This window comes from Dipodomys spectabilis, unplaced genomic scaffold (genome assembly GCF_019054845.1).
Source record: "Dipodomys spectabilis isolate Male_0828 unplaced genomic scaffold, ASM1905484v1 ptg000076l, whole genome shotgun sequence".
In the NCBI taxonomy this organism is placed as follows: domain Eukaryota; kingdom Metazoa; phylum Chordata; class Mammalia; order Rodentia; family Heteromyidae; genus Dipodomys; species Dipodomys spectabilis.
In genome coordinates this window covers 425,616-446,045 of record NW_024870753.1, presented here as the reverse complement: position 1 = coordinate 446,045, position 20,430 = coordinate 425,616, and the positions used below count along the sequence as shown (strand labels likewise).

The following is a 20,430-nucleotide window of genomic DNA, read 5'->3' as shown; positions in this document are numbered from 1 at the left end:
TTATGAGGGCCTTAAAGTATAAGTTCTATTTAGGTGACCAATCATTCAACTTCTCTGGAAGAAGTTTCATGAAAAGAATTCATGAAAAAGACAAAAGCACAAAAGAATGCGTCAAAAATGGATTGTTCTTAGGATAACAAAAGGCTTCCTTGTTGAAATAGCCAACACAATGTCATAAGACAAAGGCAATCATAGACTGAGTACGAAAGCAGTCCCATAATGGTATACTTCTTCATAAAGGGGATGTTCAGATAGGCAGACAGACAGGAAGACAGATTCTCTGACCTATCTGGTATAGAAAGTCCAGAGATCTAAAGCTGACAGCAAAAAAAAAAAAAAAAAAAAGAACAAAGGTTTGAAACTGCATCTTTTCTTCCCACAGGGATCAAGAAAAGAGTGTTCAGTATCAAGTGTTCAGTATCAGAAACAAGGTGTCAATTTTTCCTCAGGTTTGATATTTAGGCAGTTAGGACATTTGTGTTTACCTTTTTAAGAGAATACACAAAACGCTGGGCACTGGTGGCTCATGCCTATAATCCAAGCTACAGAGGAGGCTGAGATCTAAGGATCACAATTTGAAGCCAGCCTGGGCAGAAAAGCCCATGAAACTCCTATCTCTAATTAAGAAGTGATGCTGTGGCTCAAAGTGGCAGAGCATTAGTCTTGAGCAAAAAAGCTCAGGGACAGTGCCCAGACCCTGAGTTCAAGCCCCAGAGAGAGAGAGGGGAAAAAAAAAAAAAGTATTCAATAGGTCAACTTTCCATTCTAAAAAAAAATTAAATTTTTCCAAACTTAAATACTACAAGGATTATACTAACAAAAAATGGCAATGATAACTTTCCAATTAAGAGTCCATAAAAGTTACAAAGAGCTGGGTACTAGTGGCTCACATCTATAATCCTAGCTATTCAGGAGGCTGAGCTCTGAGGATCACAGGTCAAAGTTAGCCTGGCAGTAAAACCCATGAGACTCTTTTTTTTCTGTTTTTTTTTGGTCCGGTCGTGGGGCCTGAACTCTGGGCCTGGACGCTGTCCCTCAGCTCTTCAGCTCAAGGCTAGCGCTCTACCACTTGAGCCACAGCGCCACTTCCGGCTTTTTTCTTATGTGGTGCTGAGGAATCAAACCCAGGGCCTCTGGCATGCAAGGGAAGCGCTCTACCACTGAGCCACCTTCCCAGCCCCCCCATGAGACTCCTATCTCCAATTAACCACCAGAAAACTGAAAGTGGCACTGTGGCTCAAGTGGTAGAGCACTATCCTTGAGCTGAGGGACAGCGCCTAGGCCCAGAGTTCAAGCCCCATCACCAACAAAAAATAAAAAAAACAAAAAGTTACGAAGAACTATGTATTTACAATGACTAAACTATGAATTATACCTAAGATATTTATTTTATATTTACTCCTAGATCTCATTTCAGCCTTCCTTCTGAGCTGTGGTTCCTGTTCTCAAACCAAACCACTAATTCTAGTATGAGAACAGAGAGGACTGGGAAGGGAAGGGAAGTAAGCATGAAGAGAAAAGGAAATGATCACAAAACAAAGAGAAATGGGAAGGGCATCAATGAATTAGCATCTTTAAAAAACCTATCTGTGCCGGGCATCCGTGGCTCATGCTTGTAATCCTAGCTACTCAGGGGGCTGAGATCTGAGGATCACGGTTAAAGGCAGCCTGGGCAGGAAACTCTGTGAAACTCTTACCTCCAACAAACCACTCAGAAAACTGGAAGTGCTGCTAAGGCTCAAGTGGTAGAGCGCTCACCTTGAGCTAAAAAGCTGAGGGATAGCGCCCAGGCCCAGAGTTCAAGACAGACAGACACACACACACACAAATTTATTTGTATTTGCACAAAGAAGAGAAATATTGACAAATAAGTTCTCAAATTCAAACATATACACACTTGCATGCTAGGTACCACAATTGACTTAGAAGTTCTAAGAGAAAAAGAATGGTAATGGTGCCAGAAATAATAGAAGTTACTTCAGAAGCTGGTACACTGAAGCAAAATGGACTCATATTTTTGCTGTCAAAACAAGTCTGTTTTGCAAACCAAAGCTGTCTAAACCTGGGGCGAATATTATTCCAAAGTGTTCCCGGTTTTGTGCAACTCAAAATATTTTTTGTGTGCTATGCCTCCATCCTCTTACCCCTACGCTAACTTATTTACATAAGTGGTAATTTTAAGGGACTGAAGGATGTTTTCCTAAGTATTTTATGCTTACGCCAATTTGCTTTTCTCTTAAGAGCTGAAAACAATCTGCTTGTTTTACAGACGCTAAAATAGAACACAATGATCATAAAGAATATTCAATGAAGATAACCACTTAATAGAAAAATCAACTAAAATTAAGTTGACTTTAATTGTAATTAATCATCAATCTTACTCATCTGTGATTTACCTTGTTGATGTAACAGTGGATCAGTGTTGATGTCCACAAGGAACATTTGACAATTCAAGTTTCAAGAACAAAGAGTTCTTTGAAAGAATCTAAATAACTGCAAAATAGTTAACTTGTAGGGCAAATCAAAATGTCACAAAGGATGTTAGTTATTTTAATAAGTCATTGCTAACATCAAAACCATTTGTGAGCTTTTCTTAGTACTTCATGAAAACTCCTTTGCACACATAAAAGCCCACCTATCAAAACTCCAGATTTTTAGCTTTTTATTAATTTGTGGGACTGGTAAGGAGGAAAACAGATTAGGGATAAGGGACAATGGGTAGTCATATAAAAAGAGAAGTCAAAATTTCTTACAAATTCTAAAACAGTGGGGGAAATATATCTTCTCAGCACTAGTATGATCAGTAAAGAAAATATTGGAAAGGGAATGAGCAAAAAAAAAAAAAAAAAACTTTTAATAGCAAAGAAAAACTAAATGAATACATAAACATTAAGCCAGCATTACAAAGAATTCTAAGAGGGGGGGGCACAACCTGAAGAAAGCAACCAGGAACTGGGACCTGCCCCAGACAGGCATTACTCAAAGTCTAAGGAGGAAAGGAAAGAAGAAAAACTTAGGAAAAAGGAATGGCAGGGAGAACAATGCATCTCTCTATACTTTCTCTTAGTATAAATGGGCTGAATTCGCCAATTAAAAGAAAACGAACTGAGGACTGGATCAGAAAACAAGACCCATCCATCTGTTGCCTTCAGGAGACCCACCTCTCAGCCAAACATACAAACTCAGAGTGAAGGGGTGGAAAAGGATCTACCAATCAAATGCCCCCAGTAAGAAAGCAGGTGTAGCTATCCTGATATCTGACAAAATAAACTTTTCATTAAAATCAGTACAGAAAGACAAGGACGGACACAACATATTAATAAAGGGAACAATCCAAGAGGAGGATATAACCATCATCAACTTATATGCCCCAAATATTGGTGCACCCAGATAAGTTAAACAAACACTCTCAAACTTACAGAATAAAATAGATCCCAATACCATAATACTAGGAGACTTTAACACGCCACTCTCACCAAAGGACAGGTCTACCAACCAGAGGATTGGCAAAGAAGCTACCAAATTAAGTGAGGCCATACTTCAAGCGGAATTAACTGACATCTACCGAGTATTTCACCCTAAAACAACACAGTACACATTCTTCTCAGCAGCTCATGGAACTTTCTCCAAAATAGACCATTTCATAGTTCATGCAAGGAACTTAAGCAAATACAAAGGGATCCCCTGTATCCTATCTGACCACAGTGGAATCAAGCTAGCTCTCAATAACAAAGCATACCGCAGAAATTTCTCTAATACATGGAAATTGAACAGCACACTCCTTAGCAATGCCTGGGTAACAGAAGAGATCAGAGAAGAAATAAAGCATTTCCTACAACTCAATGAAAATGAAAACAGCTCACAAAGAAACTTGTGGGACACAGCAAAAGCAGTCCTGAGGGGCAAATTTATTGCCCTCAGTGCCCACATCAAGAGAATGGAGGCAGACCAAGTAAATAATCTCATGTTACAATTAAAAGAGCTAGAAAAACAAGAAAAAATGGAACCTAAAGTTACTAGACGAAGCCAGATAACCAAATTAAGAGCAGAGATTAACCAATTAGAAAATCAGAAAATTATAACCAAAATAAACCAAACAAAAAGCTGGTTCTTTGAAAAAATAAACAAAATTGATGGCCAGTTGGCAAGATTAATTAAAAAAAGAAGAGAGGAAACCCATATTAACAGGATTAGGGATGCCACGGGAAAAATCACAACACATACCCAAGATATCCAAATAATTCTAACAGACTACTTTCAAAAGTTATACGCTCTAAAGGAAGAAAATCTGGCAGAAATGGATGCATTTTTAGAGAAATACAAGTTGCCCAAACTGAGCAAAGAAGAAGTAAACCAATTAAATAAGCCAATATCCTATAACGAGATACGGGAAGCTATCAAAAGTCTTCCAACAAAAAAAAGCCCAGGACCAGATGGATTCACAGCAGAATTCTATAAGACCTTTAAAGAAGAACTAATACCCATACTCCTCAAGCTCTTCAGAGAAACAGAGAAGGAGGGAGCTATCCCAAACTCATTCTACGAAGCCAATATCACACTCATCCCCAAACCAGGCAAAAGGAGAATTACAGGCCAATTTCTTTGATGAACACAGATGCAAAGATCCTTAACAAGATTCTAGCTAACAGAATCCAGAAACACATAAAAAAAATTATATACTATGACCACGTAGGCTTCATCCCAGAGACGCAGGGATGGTTTAACATACGTAAGTCAATAAATGTAATACAACACATCAACAGAGCCAAGGTCAAGAATCACATGATTATCGCCACAGATGCAGAAAAGGCCTTTGATAAAATTCAACATTCATTCATGCTAAAAGCTCTGGAGAAAATAGGAATAGAAGGAACATTTCTAAAAACAATAAAAGCCATTTATGACAGACCAATAGCCAATATTATACTTAATGGGGAAAAGCTACAACCAATCCTCCTAAAAACAGGAACAAGGCAAGGATGTCCACTGTCTCCACTCCTCTTCAACATAGTCCTAGAACCCTTAGCCAGGGCAATAAGGCAAGAAAAAGACATTAAAGGGATCCGCATAGGGAAAGAAGAAGTTAAACTATCCCTTTTTGCAGACGACATGATACTATACCTTCACGATCCCAAAAACTCCATCCCCAAACCCTTAGAAATCATAAATCACTTCGGCAAACTAGCAGGATACAAAATAAACCCACAAAAATCAGTTGCCTTCCTGTACACTGACAATGTACAAGCAGAGAGGGAAATAAAGGGAGCAACCCCATTCACAATAACCTCACAAAAAATAAAATATTTAGGAATTAACCTAACCAAAGATGTAAAAGAACTATTTAATGAGAACTATAAAAAGTTAAAGAAAGAAATTGCAGAAGACACTAGGAAATGGAAAGACCTCCCATGCTCTTGGATAGGCCAACTTAATATAGTAAAGATGGTAATACTTCCAAACTAATATACAAATTCAATGCAATTCCTATTAAAATCCCAATGACGTACATCACTGAAATACAGAAAACAGTCCAAAAATTCATATGGAACAACAAAAGACCTAGAATAGCCAAAACAATTCTAGGGGATAAAGACAATATGGGAGGGCTATCCATGCCGAACTTCAAACTCTACTACAGAGCTATAATCACAAAGACAGCATGGTACTGGCACAAAAACAGACCCGAAGACCAATGGAACAGAATAGAAGATCCAGAAATAAATCCACAGGCCTACAGCCAGGTGATATTCGACAAAGGAGCCAAAGACATACAATGGAAGAAACACAGCCTCTTCAACCGCTGGTGCTGGGAAAACTGGGCGGCCATATGCAGAAAACTAAAAGTGGACCCCAGCCTATCACCATGCACCAACATCAACTCAAAATGGATTAAAGATCTTAACATTAAGCCTGAATCTCTGAAACTACTGCAGGACAGAGTAGGAGAAACACTTGAACTAATAGGCACAGGAAGGAACTTCCTGAACAGAGTCCCAGGGTCACAACAAGTTGGAGAGACTCGACAAATGGGACTACCTTAAAATAAAAAGCTTCTGCACAGCTAAATCTATCGCAACCAAGCTAGAAAGACAACCAACTAATTGGGAAAAAATATTTACCAGCAATATATCAGACAAGGGGTTAACATCGTGTATATACAGGGAACTCAAGAAACTAATCCCTCCCAAACCTAACAAACCAATTACTAAATGGGCAAGGGAACTAAAGAGGGACTTCTCAAATGAAGAAATAAAAATGGCAAAGAAACACATGAGGAAATGTTCATCATCCCTGGTGGTGAAGGAAATGCAAATAAAGACAACCCTGAGATACCACCTTACCCCAGTCAGAATGTCCCACATCCACAAATCAGCCAACGACAAAAGCTGGAGGGGACGTGGAGAAAGAGGAACCCTATCACACCGCTGGTGGGAATGTACACTTATACAACCACTTTGGAAAGCAGTTTAGAGGGTCCTCAGAAAGCTAAAGATTGACCTCCCTTACGACCCAGTCATACCACTTCTAGGCATCTACCCTGAACAACAGGAACCAATACACCAGGACACGTGCACCTCCATGTTTATTGCAGCACTGTTCACAATAGCTAGGATATGGAAACAACCTAGATGCCTCACCACAGATGAATGGATCCAAAAATTGTGGTATCTATACACAATGGAATATTATGCAGCCATTAGAAATGACAAAATAATGGCATTTGCAGGGAAATGGATGGACCTAGAAGGAATCATGTTGAGCGAGGTAAGCCAAGAACGAAGAGACAAATGGTACATGGTCTCCCCGATAAGTGGATGCTAAATCCAAAATGTTAGGTGATACGACAAAACTAACAGGACTTAAGAAACAAAGAACTCCCACTCATCTAGTCGAACCACTACTAAATATCCCCATACTGCTGATCACATGTATGGTGTATAACATGTAAACACCATTATATGTTACAGAGTGTGATAGACAATTTGCTCCAGGAAAGTTAGAATGAACTTGTGACTTTAAATGAGCATCATTATTCCACAATACTGTGAAATTCTGGAAATTATGTAATCACTTAATCACAATCAAAAAAAAAAAAAAAAAAAAGAACCTCGGGGAAGGTAGGGAGGGAGGGGATGGTAGGGGGAAAACAATGGAGGGGGGTAACAATGTTCAAGAGGAAGTGTACTCATTACCTCACTCATGTAACTGTAACCCTCTGTATAGTATCTTCACAATAAAAAAAAAAAAAAAAAATGCAGTAGCTTATGTGTTCCAGATTTCCAAATCCCCAACAGAAATCAGGATACATCAGGCAGACTTCTCTTGAGTTACCTTTAATCATATGGCCTGGATTTGGCCTGGACCAGTTGATTAGATGTGACTGTTTATGGCATAGCCTTTCAATCTCCAAAAGCCCTGTATAAATGGTACATTTGGTCACCCTAAATAATAAAGGAGATCAACTATAGTATGTAACATTATGTTAGAGAATTGCCCATAGGTAGTAATTCCTATCTGAGCCCAGCATCACTGCTTTTTACCTCTCCCATTCTTATCCGACTGTTCTTCCTCCAAAATAGGCCTGAAATATCCTCAACTTTATTGGGCCTTCAAATAAACAACATATTATAATTCTGCTTTCACTGTTTTAGAAATGTCACAGTGAAAGTTATCTAAGCAGTTACGCTTTATTCACTCTTATGCTGAATCATTACTATCTGCTAGCTATCAGCCTGGGCAACTGGAATACAACACTGCACAAAACATCCCTGTCCTTTCATGGCGTTACCTTGGCGGGGACAAGGCAAGCAACAAGAAGCCATTACACACTTACATATTATCTAGGAGGGATAGATACTGAGAAGAAAAATATACAAAGGCAACGATGCAGGGTGGGTAGGAGAAAATTGATACTTTGCATCAGTACTAGAATCACATTTTAGCAGAAATCTAAAGGGAGTAAGGAAGCCTATTACACAGCTATCTGGTGATGTATCAATAGCAAAGGCCAGAATTTACTTGGTAATCTGGGGAATAATCAAAGAACCTGAACTGAGTTAACTGGCAGAACAGTAGTAAATAAAATCAGACAAAGAATCTGATTATTATGACTAAAATAGAGAAGTCCTTGGTTGTGCTTGAACAAAGAACTGCTACAACATGACTTAATTTTACTTACTTTTACTTTTAAAGGCTCACTCTAAATACTACATGAAGTAAGAATAATAGGGGAAAACATAAAAGAAAGAATATTCATGTACTAGAATTAATAGTCCATGTTAGAGATAATGGTGACTTGGATCAAAGTTATAAAATGAGTGAATTCTGAATCTATTTTTAATAGTTTTGCATTCAAATAGTTGTACAGGAAATTTCCAAGATATTACAGAATTACTATGTACTCAAACCAAATAGGTTTTTCTTATTGTTAATAGTTTGCGATATATTTATTGAAAATGAAAAACCAACATTAGCATATCAATATTGACAAAAGGACACCAAATCTTTAACTGCACCAAATCTTCTGGATCTACTTTTAAGGTAGAGTCAATAGCAATTTCTGATAACTATAGCAGAAAATGAAAATGAGAGCCAAAAGTATCTCTAAGATTTCTCCTAAGAAACTAACTCAAAGAATGAAGGTAGAAACTTAAAGGATTAGGTATCACTTTCTGAGATGGGCAAGGGCATATGTAGGAGACTAAAATCTCAAGTCTGAATTTGGATATACTGGAATTCCCACAAGAAAAGGTAATCAGCTTTCAAAGAAATCTGGACTATATTTAGTTTGAGAAAGAGTTTTAAATGTAGAATCACAAGAATTTGATAAATAACATGTTTGAGTATTTGAGACAGTGAACATGATTCTCAGGATTCTAGCTAAGAAAAGCATGTAAATGCTAGTGGTTCTTAAGTTCAGCTTTCTCCTAATAAATATCCACATCTTGCCAAAATTTTCAATATGAAGATAAAAATCTCAACTGCTAGTGTCAGTAAAAATCTTTGGAAAAACTAATCCACTTTACAGAGAGTGTTATTTTAAAACTGCTTATCGCTTTTTTGTTGGAGTAAGAAGTACTTTTGGCAAAGTTACAGGGGATCAAAATGCACAAAGTGGAGATTTTTATAGTTTAACCACTCATTTCAACAGTCTTGAAGGCCAATGATGATCCATAGTCTGTATATCATATTTGAGACAACACTACATGGAATGACTTTCAGAATAATAAGAAACCACTCAAAATAAAGATGTTAATGAAACCTTAGCTGTGAAAACACAGAATAAGCTATACCAAAAAGGAAGACTCAGGCACATCTTCACCAACTCACAGTTGATAAAAGACCTGCTGACATGCCTTATTCTAAACAATATGCTTCTGAAGTTTAAATATCAGTATGTTAAACATTAAGCAATGAAAAACTGCTCTCAATTCAGTTTCTTCCAAACAGAAGATGAGTGATGAAAACTATCACAGATCCTGACAGCAAAATGGTAATTTTATATCTTGGCCTTGCTGGGTAAATGGGTTGGAATTTTACAACATCACCAAAACAAACAAAGAATCTCGAAAAAGAATGAATCAGGGGTTAGGGTATACGTGCATGGCTTTCAATATAAAAGTAAATTCTTCACAGTTACTTGGGTTTAGCTGTAATTCTGCACTCAACCTTTCCCTTCCATTCCTACCACTATCATTACCTCTTGCTCAGATTTTCAAGGCCAGCTGAGCTTTTTCTCCTACTCATTGATCTAGCAGTAAGAACAGAGCTTATTTCCTAACTATGGCTACAAATTTAAGACAAAGGATTTCTGACTCCTTAAACCTCAGTTTCTTCACATACATAAAGGCAACAAATATCTCTTTTTTCTCTTGCTCTCAAGGGATTTCTATTTACTAGATTATTAGCAGTTTCTTAGTCCAGTACTGTGGAACATCTGGAACATAGCCACATATATCCTTCTAGCTTTCCTATACCAAAACTTTTTAAATAGTGTATAACAACAATACTTACACTTGTTTCATAAACTTACTGCTCAGAAAGGATCTTGGTGAAAATGCTCTCAAAGAACAAAACACTACATGATATTACAGAACTTCTACATCAGCACATTATACAAATAACAAACTCAAGAGTTCTCATCAAAAAAAGTAATCTTTGAATCCCAAAATATACAAGTAATTCTCAGGAAAAGCTTTCTGTATAAAACATTACAGACACCTAGCAATATGTTTCCTCAGAACAAGAAAATACAGCAAAGATTTAATGTCACTTAATGTTACTGATAATAACAACAGTAATATCATCTAAATGGAGCTTATTAGTTACAAAACATTTTCAAATTTAGTTCCTTAGGGGAAGAAAAAGATGTCAGAATAAAAGCAAGTTTTTCTCAGTCACATTTGAGGAATGTGTTATTTCTGCCAAGGACAAATTTCTCTAGGCCAGCCAGTAGTAACTTTTAGACTCTTTGGAGCACTAGATTAACGGGTTCCCTCCAAGATAAGTTTTTATGGCTTAAGTAGAGCAGGCAATAAAGTTTTGTTACTCCATAAGCACACATAACAGAGTCAAAGTTTATCCCCAAAGTTATACCCCCAAACTAACATTGCTATTACAACTCTGATTTATTCTAGAAAGAAAAGAATTACACACTTAAATCTTTGGGTAAATTTACCATTGATACTATTGGAATTTTCAGTATTACTTGACTTCAGTATTACAAGCTTTAATGTTGAGTTAAAACACAGTAGTACTGGTAAGTTATTGTACTTTTATATAAGATCCAAGACATTTTGTAAAACCCTAAACCTCATTTAGTGCTACTTGGTATTTACTGCATTACCGTAGGAAGATGTAAGGTCAGATGAAAAGCATACACCTAAGCATAAACTAAGTATACAGGGACCCAAGTTCTAACCTAATTTTGCTATTCTTTAACTGTAGGACTTTTGAAGAATGGTTTATTAGTTAAGACTTCATTTCCTTGTCTGCTGAATCATGATTTGTAATACAACAGTTTTCAAAAGTTTTTCTTTAGAAGGCTCTAGAGCTCTAGTAATGGTTCAGAGTTTCTATTAGGAATGACAGAAGAACTCTAAGCACAGATAGTGGTAGAAGCTGTACAGCAGCAGGAATGTGCTTATTGCAGTTCAACAGAACACTAAAGATGATTAAAAAATGATTAATTTATTTTGACCAATTCACTTAGAAACCAAATGAGTATATTCAGGAACCTATTTGGCAAGTGACTAGTGGAATGAGCCATTTCTGCCTCAAAACATGAAAAAAAATCAATAAGTTAATACCAAAAATGACTAAGTATAAAGGCTTGTACTAATATACCAAGTAATATACTAATATATCAAGTAATTATTAATAGCACAAATTATTAATTTATAGTTTTTCAATGTAAGATAATCATTCAACAGATAAGCATCCGGTAAAATGTAAGGAAAATTAGTATATTCAAATGTTGAGAAATGCACATATTTAAGTACAATTTTTTTCAAGGAAAAGCTCCCCTTGAAGTTCAGTACGTAGGGGGGAGGGGGGGGGGAGGAAAAGAAGCTGCTCTGGTTACAGACAAAAGGGAAACCTAGAGCTCTATGCTCATAACCCTCTTTTCTTTCTCCCAGGAGAAGTGAAACACCCCTGAGGAACCCTGAAGTCACACAATATAATATTTAAAACCAGTGGAATAGGTCAGTGAATGCCATACTCATTCTAGAATTGGGTAGGTCAGAAAAAGTTCAAAAGTATTTTTAAAGACGGATGTGAGATTTTTCACATTGTCAAGTAATAATGACTTGGAAAGTTATTATTTTATAACTGAAAGGACACCCTTACACACCAAAAAATAGGAAAAACAAAACATCAAAATGAACACATTTAGCTTTGTTTCATACTCACTGGTTTGCTACCAAAAAAAAGGTCATTAAAGATCAATAACTTAGAAAATCAGTTGAAAGCACTTCTTAAGCCTATCCAAACTCTATTACCCAACTTCTACTTCAGACCTCCCATTCTGCGATAACTACCTTCAAAACTACCTCTCCATTCATAATAAAATTACTGTAGGTATCTAAGAATCATTTCCTAAGACAATTATTGTTAGGTAAAGAAAATAACCTAGTAATTAAATCTAAAAAGATGTTAAAAGTAAAAGATCTATATTGTGTATAAAATAATTCAACATGTGAATCACTTTAAATTTTTAGTTTTTTCCTACAATTAAAAAAATCAAACTATAAGTATCACCTAAAACATATTCAAGGCAACTTTGAGCTTCTGAAGGTTTAAGTGGCTCTGAACTTTCTACTGCATTCTGCTCATTCAGGCAGTATTCAGCTTCAACATTACAGTTTGGCTTAATAAATCCTACTTCCTTTTCAAAAGCAGCACAGCCCTTAGATAATTCTGAGGATCTATTTCCTCAAATTTCAACACTGTTGTTCCTTTCTTTACATTTCTGCAAAAGCCTTCCATCCACCAGAGATTAGTACAAGCACTTCTGACCATCAAAGCCACAGGAAATCCAGGTAAATAATGAAACAAAGCTGTATTTCCAGGATTATGTAACCTCTCTGAACCCAAAAGACAATGTGGGCTATTGACCACCATAAACTAGTTTTTCAGATCTCAGTATAAATCTCTAAGTTATAACAATATATGACATTCTGTTGGCTAAAGTAGAAGTAGTTCTATTGTGAAGTCCAAACTTATCTTTTTGAAAATTCACTGTATTGTTATCTTCACAGTTGTACAAAGGTGTTTCAATTTAACACAACCATTTATATGCACAATGCATCCTGATCAGTCACCACTTCCATCATTCCCAAACACTTCTTTGCTAAGAACTCCCAAAATACTAATTATCAGATACCCAGGAAACCTTCATTTAAGTTTCAGCTTCATGATTCCTTTCCATTTTTGATGGTATACATAATATATTCTAGACAAATCTCAGATATACCTTTTAACAAAATGCTATATTGGGTTCCTGTGAGATCCATTCCCACTATTTTACCCTAAAGCAATTTTTCTTAGAAACACTCTAAATATGCCAAGGAAGGGATAAGCAGTATTCATCATCACTTCTGAAACTAAAAATTCACATTATCACTTTGGAAAACAAAAATAATTTCACTAACTTTCATTGAAATGCTTCTCCCAAATTTTACAAAGTATTATTTCCTCTCACATAATAACATGATAGCTGCTGCATGATGCAGGAAACAAGATGGAAAGTTTGTGCTGACTCTTTAAAATAGCATTAAACAAGCAAGTCTACTTGCTGGCTTACAAAGTCTACAAACATCACTTTTTTATCGTTCAAATATCTTCTGGTTATCTTGTCAGTTTAGGGAATTAAACTAGGTTGAATCTGAACAAAGTGCCTCACAGGGTAACATCCTCATGCCACAGAACAATTATGTTTAAGGAAGGAGCTTAAAGAAAAGATAAAGTTTTCTCTGAAATTAAGTCACATCAACCCTTGAAAGCACACTGTAGGGAAGCCTGGTAATATGTGTCATGTATTTCTTCTTAGCCATCACAGATCAAACCCTCTCAAAGGTACACTCTGGGTTTGTTTCAAAGGGACATCTGAAAAGCCATGAGAGCCTTCATCTCCTATTACTTCCATTTGAAAAGAAGTTAGGTAATGAAAGGCTGGATTAAGCTAATTTTTTGAGGTTTTTCAGTAAGCACAAACCTGTCACTGCTGCTAGCCCTGAGCATCTTGAGGAATGTTTGAATCCTGGCTCTAAAGTGGTCACTCAGCCCTCTGGTAATATCACTGTGACTAGAGGACTCCCTTCTCTGCACACTGGGAGATGGAGGTAGCTAAACTATTCAGAAAAATAACAAAACATTGACTTTGTCTATTTAAAGTTCAGGTTGAGCAGCAAAGCCATGTCATCTGCACAGCCTCATCTTCTTGTTATCAGTACAATCCTCAGTGGAGTATTCAGAAATGAGTTATCCTTTCTTGCATGTCAGAAATAAACAACCCCAGGACAAACATGGAAGTAGAAGAGGGAAGAAGGAAGGGCCTTTACAAATGCAAAACCCTAATACTGATGCTCTTGAGTTTATCTCCCCAGATGACATAATATTACAACCAAATAATACTGATGCTCTTGAGTTTATCTCTCCAGATGACATAATATTACAACCAAATGCTCACACTGTTTTATAGGAGAATCAAAGAAGAGAAATTCAGAAAGTAGTCTCAAGGCTGACAGTAATTTTTCACTTCTCAAGCTATTATTAAAGACCTAGCATACAGTATCAACAAGGAAAACAAACAAACTATAGTGAACAGTCTTCCCTCAAAATTCAAGAGAAACTGGCTTTAGGACACCCAATGAATACCATGAAGATATGCACTGCTTTCATATACCCTTTTTTTTTTTTTGGTCCGCTAAGGGGCTTGAACTCAGGCCTTGGGCACTATCCCTCAGCTCTTCAGCTCAAGGCAAGCACTCTACCTCTTGAGAGCCACAGTACCACTTCCTTTTTTCTAGTGATAAAAGATAAGAGTTTCACAGATTTTCCTGCCTGAGCTGGCTTTGAACCCCAATCCTCAGATCTCAGCCTCCTGAGTAGCTAGGATTACAGGCGTGAGCCACCGGCACCAGCTCATATACTTTTTCTTTTGGTCTTTTTTTTTTGTCATATACTTTTTATTGTTTTTTGTTTTTGGTGGTGCTGGAGATCAAATTCTGCATAATAGACAAGCTAGAGTGCTCCTACCAGCTCTCTACCATATACTTTTACTCCGGATTACTTTTTTATACTTTTAATCTTCACATTACTTACCATAACCAATGCAATGTGCACTGTAAATAAATAATTGCTATACCAAAACCAGCACTTATTCAGTATTCATGTAATCACCATAGCCCTAACTACACTTTTGACTGTTCTTGGCTGAGCTTTTGCACAGACTCCACAGATACGAAGGTAAACTAGAAGTACAAACTGCATAAATACGTACAAAGGAAATACAATGACAGGGCTTTCTCTGATCTCTAGATTATAGTTTTCCTCTCTCTTAAATCGAGATGTGAGATTCTTAGTAAAACAACAACCAAGAAAAGGCTTATTTCTATGTAAACACTTTCATTAGGGCTAAGATTTTCTTCTTTAGTTTTTTTTTTTTTTTTTCCAAGCAGGTAGAAAACTCATTTATTAACAGAGAGCAGCACTTTTTAAAGCCAAAAAGGGCTGGTGGCATAGGGAGGAAGAGGAACCAATCACTGTCAAGGTCACACCCTGTCATGCACCTAAGCTTTCCCGGGCTGGTTACGCCCTGAACGTTATGCCCTTAATTGGGCTCTGTCCACTCTACTCTCTCTCAGCGCCATCTTTGCTGCCCATGTGCTCTACAGTAAATTGGGCTCTGCCCACTCAACTCCCTCTCAGCGCCATCTTTGTTGCCTGTGTTCCCCACAGATTTCCTCCTTTTTTTTTTTTTTTTTTAACAGGATTACATTGGTAAGATAGCATTGGCCACGCAGGGGGTTCGAGGCAAGTCTGGGGGTCGAGATTCGCCAGACAAGGATAGAGAGGGCCCTTGTGCATGATCCAAGAGCCCTGTCCCAGTTACCTCACATCCCCACCTAGCACAGTAATTTTTATCCCCTGCAACCCCTAAGACCCAATTTCCCTGCCACAAGACTTCAACCCCTGAATTGTCAAAGCATAAACAGAAATCTCCTCCTGCTTTAGAAGTAGGATGTACATGCTGGCGATTTCATTTTCAGGTGCCACTGAAGACAGAGTGACACTTAATAACAAATTCCTGCCGTTTTTTTCATTGCTTCCCACTTCAGAACTACAGCATGAGTTATCATCTTTGACCTGTTCTGGAAGTGCTTTGACCAGTATGGAAAAAAAATGACAAAAGAAGATTATGGGCTTACTCAAGGGAGTCGAAGCTTTCCTAACTGCTGAGAAGAAATCATGGCTAGTCAGGCATAGCACAGTAAGATTCTGCATGAGAAATGACATATATTACTTGGCCTTGGTTCAAGGCCAAATACAGAATACAGAATACAAAGCTGAATTACTTTCAGTGTCAAACACATCAGGCGAAATTCATAGGTGCACATGGATGGCATTTGTAATTGTAAATGGAAAGATAGATAGGCTGAACATTATTGTTTATAGAGTATAATTATGGTGGAAGGTACAGAGTGAATTCATGTAGATTCTGTGGACTCAATTAAAACAGGGGTTTAATGCAACAGGGTCCTAAGAGGCCACAAATCTAAATGTGATACAGACTAAAAAAACTGATCAATGAGGATGGGAGGGAAAAACTAAGAGAGCAAGGGAAACAGTAACATTGTCCCAAAAGAAATTTACTCATTATCTGACTGCAACTCACCTTTTAACAACAATTAAAAATCTGATCAAGCCTAGCCCATCTTCTGTGTTTAATGGACAAAAATACAATAGGAAAAAGTGATAGGGGAGTAAGGCAAAGCCCAACAAAGCATCTTAGGTATTCTTCATTCTGCATCATGGAAGAAAATAAGTGAACCAAAATGTAGAGGCCACAAGAGCTTAAATTCAATTGGAATATCCTGCTATATACATACACAAAAAGTATACTGAAAAGATAGGAATTTAAAATCTATTTCAACATTACAAACATTGCCCTTATTAAAATATAAATCCTCTTTTGTCTCACACTTTAATAGAATTGTCAAAAAATCTACTTAGAAATAGATAAATATGTACATATATATTTATAAAGATAAAACTACTTACCTTTGCTTGTTTCTTGTTGGCTTCTCTTCTGGCTTCCTTTTCTTTCAGTCTTTTCTCCTATAGGAGAAAAAAACGAAGAGAAAATTAGTGACATTCTATTCAGGTATAAAATTAACTACAAAATCACTAGTTTAACTTTTTAAAATTTTTTAAATTAGAAAGAGAAAATTAGTGACATTCTATTTAGATATAAAATTAACTACACAATCACTATAACTTTTTAAAGCCAACTTACAAATGAGATTTGATATTCACTTTTCAATAACTATTCATAAAATACCTATTATTTATTCACAATCACTAAGTGTACGTCAATCAATCTGGAATCACCTCCCAACTATACCACTTATTCGCTATGCATTTCTTATGTATTTATTCTAACTCAATCTAAAATGGAAACAATAGGAAAATACATGTTGTAAAACTTGATACAATTATACAAAATTATATAATTAAGTGGTTTCCACAATATATAAGACTGATACACAATCAACTACAGCTATATTTGAATAAAAGGAGAAAATTCAATCATGACTATTTTCCTTATCCTTTGAAATAGAACTTATAAAAAGAAATATGAACTCCTCAACCTAGATTTTTAAAAGATTGTTAATACGATCTCAGAAAACAATTGAAAGTCCTTCTTATAAAACATGTTATTTTATTAAGCTGCTTTATAATTCTTTATTAGTTTCCACTGGCCATAAAATAAATTAAAATGCAAAAATAAGATTTTGTTTGTTTTGTTTATCAGAGGAAAGGTCTTCCTAGCCTGTAGCCCAGGCTCATCTTGAAATCACAATCCTCATGCTCAGTCTCCCAAGTGTAGGTTACAGGTATGAACCACCACAAACTAGAAACACTGAGGTTTTTTAAGTAAGAAAAAGTAAAATTCAAAATGAAACAACCTAGCTAAAATTAAAAATGAATGCAGTTTTAAAGTATTTTTTAGAAAACTATTACCATCTTCAAAAATAATCTGTCAACGAAAGGTTTTTAATCCCTAATTCCTAGTTAATATTATGTTGTTTCTTTTGATGAACTATTATGTTAATATAAAAAGTAAATTGACAGTAAGTTGTTTTCTTGTCGGATTGTAAGATGATATACTGATGAGTCATCATTATATTAAATCTATTGTTGATATGAGGAAACAATAGCTCTGTGGGGCACTCATTTATCTTCACAGTGCTTCATATGCATATATGGCTTTAAATTCAAAAACTACTCTTAATCCACACTCTGACGACAGAATCACATATACACCTTGTTGACACATACAGACTCCTTTATGATAAATTAAGAATATGAGTGGTAAAAATCTCAAAAGGAGGGCTGGGAAGGTGGCTCAGTGGTAGAGCGCTTGCCTTGCACGCATGAGGCCCTGGGTTCGATTCCTCAGCACCACATAAGCAAAAAGAAAAAAGCCAGAAGTGGCGCTGTGGCTCAAGTGGTAGAGCGCTAGCCTTGAGCTGAAGAGCTGAGGGACAGCGCCCAGGCCCAGAGTTCATGCCCCACAACCAGACCCAAAAAAAAAAAAAAAAAATCTCAAAAGGAGTTAAACACTAATCAGTACAAAGAATACAGGAGTCCGGAGTCTACAGATTCAGTTTTTAGTGCTTCAGATTACACAGTAGTAAATATAAATTCTATGCAAAGCAAACAAACCTCCAAATTCAAATAGCTACTAGGTATGTTGTATTCCTTCTGTGATTATTTTCTTCTCCAGCTTTGGAGAAGTAATACTCTGACTTCCACAGAAAATATACAGTAAAGAGGCTGCTAGTAAATTACACAAGTATCTAAAGATTAATTGGCACTATGTCAAAAAAAAAAATGAACTTTACCATTTAGGCGGCGGTGAGGATGTGGGGGTGAGGGGTGTAGTTGAGGACGTGGGACAGGATGGTAGGGGGAAAACAAAGGAGGAGGCAACAACACTGGATAAGAAATGTACTCAAAGCCATAGTAGTCAAAACAGCTTGGAACTGGCACAAGAACAGACCTCAGGACCAATGGAATAGAATTGAAAACCCAGAAATAAACTCACAGACCTATAGCCATCTAATCTTCAATAAGTGAACTAAAAAAAGTAGAATGGAAGAAAGACAGCCTCTTCAGAAAATGGTGCTGGCAAAATTGGTTAATCACTTGTAGAAAACTAAAGCTAGATCCTTATATATCACCCTGCACCAGAATCAACTCCAAATGAATCAAAGACCTCAGAGTCAAAGCAGACACCCTGAAAACATTACAGGAAGGAATAGGAGAAACCCTAAGTCTCCTTGGCACAGGCTGAAATTTTCTTTTTTTTAATGTTTTTTTTTTTTTTTAGTCGGTCCTGGGACTTCAACTCTAGGCTTGGGCCCTCTTCAGCTCAAGGCGAGCACTCTACTGCTTGAGCCACAGCGCCACTTCTGGTTTTCTAGTGGCTTATTGGAGATAAGAATCTCATGGACTTTTTTGAAGTATACAGAGTGTTATGGGTTTTGGAATTTGTGGACACAGATTTAGAAGATCTTCATTTACAAATAAAATATTTTACATCTTAAAAAAAATAATAAGAGAGAATCTCATGGACTTTCCTGCCCGGGCTGGCTTTGAACTGCGATCCTCAGATCTCAGCCTCCTGAGTAGCTAGGATTACAGGCATGAGCCACCGGCTCCCAGCCAAAATTTTCTTAATAGAGACCCAAAAACACAACAAATTAAAGAAAGGTTGGACAAATGGGATTGCATGAAGCTGCAGAGCTTCTGCATGGCAAAGGACATAGCTAGCAAGATCAGTAGAAAGTCCACGGATTGGGAGAAGATCTTCACTAGCCATACAACGGACAAGGGTCTCATATCTAAAATATACTTAGAATTCAAAAAGTTAAATCCCCCGACAACAAATCCTCAAAGAAACAACTGCCCAATAAATAAGTGGGCTAAAGACTTACAGAGAAAACTTCTCTGAAGAGGAAAGAAGGATAGCCAATAGACACATGAAGAAATGCTCAACCTCTCTAGCCATAAAAGAAATGAAAATCAAAACACCACCACCTCACCCCAGTTAGAATGGCTATAATCAAGAACTCTAAGAACAATAGATGCTGGAGGGGATGTGGACAGAAGGGAACCCTACTGCATTGTTGGTGGGAGTGTAAACTTGTCCAGCCACTTTGGAAAGCAGTATGGAGGTTCCTCAAAAGACTCCACATAGAGCTCCCCTATGACCCAGCAATCCCACTTTTGGGCATTTACCTGAATGATCACAAACAAGACCATACTAAAGCTACCAGCACAACTATGTTTATTGCAGCATTATTTACCATAGCTAAGATATGGAACCAACCCAGATGCTCCTCAGTAGATGAATAGATCAAGAAAATGTGATATAGACAGACAGACAGACAGACAGACAGACAGACAGACAGACAGTGGAATTCTATGCCTCCATCCGAAAGAATGACATTGCCTCATTTGTTAGGAAATGGAAAGACTTGGAAAAAATTATATTAAGGGAAGTAAGCCAGGCCCAAAGCAACATAGGTCCCATGGTTTCCCTTATTTGCAATAACTAGTATATGTCTGAGACAAGCAGAAAAGGTCAGATAAGATGATGTTAGGTGAAATGAACCCCAAGATAAGGACACAAGTGTT

The 20,430-nt window shown here is 36.9% G+C and overlaps 1 protein-coding gene across 1 annotated transcript in view; it reads right to left on the bottom strand.

The window, feature by feature from the left end:
- Ddx10 (DEAD-box helicase 10) overlaps nucleotides 1–20,430 on the bottom strand; it is a 118,092-nt gene that overhangs the window by 28,388 nt on the left and 69,274 nt on the right. Inside the window, exon 16 of the mRNA XM_042682879.1 lies at nucleotides 16,786–16,842. Coding sequence (XP_042538813.1) covers nucleotides 16,786–16,842 — 57 coding nt within the window. The remainder of the gene's footprint in view (nucleotides 1–16,785; nucleotides 16,843–20,430) is intronic.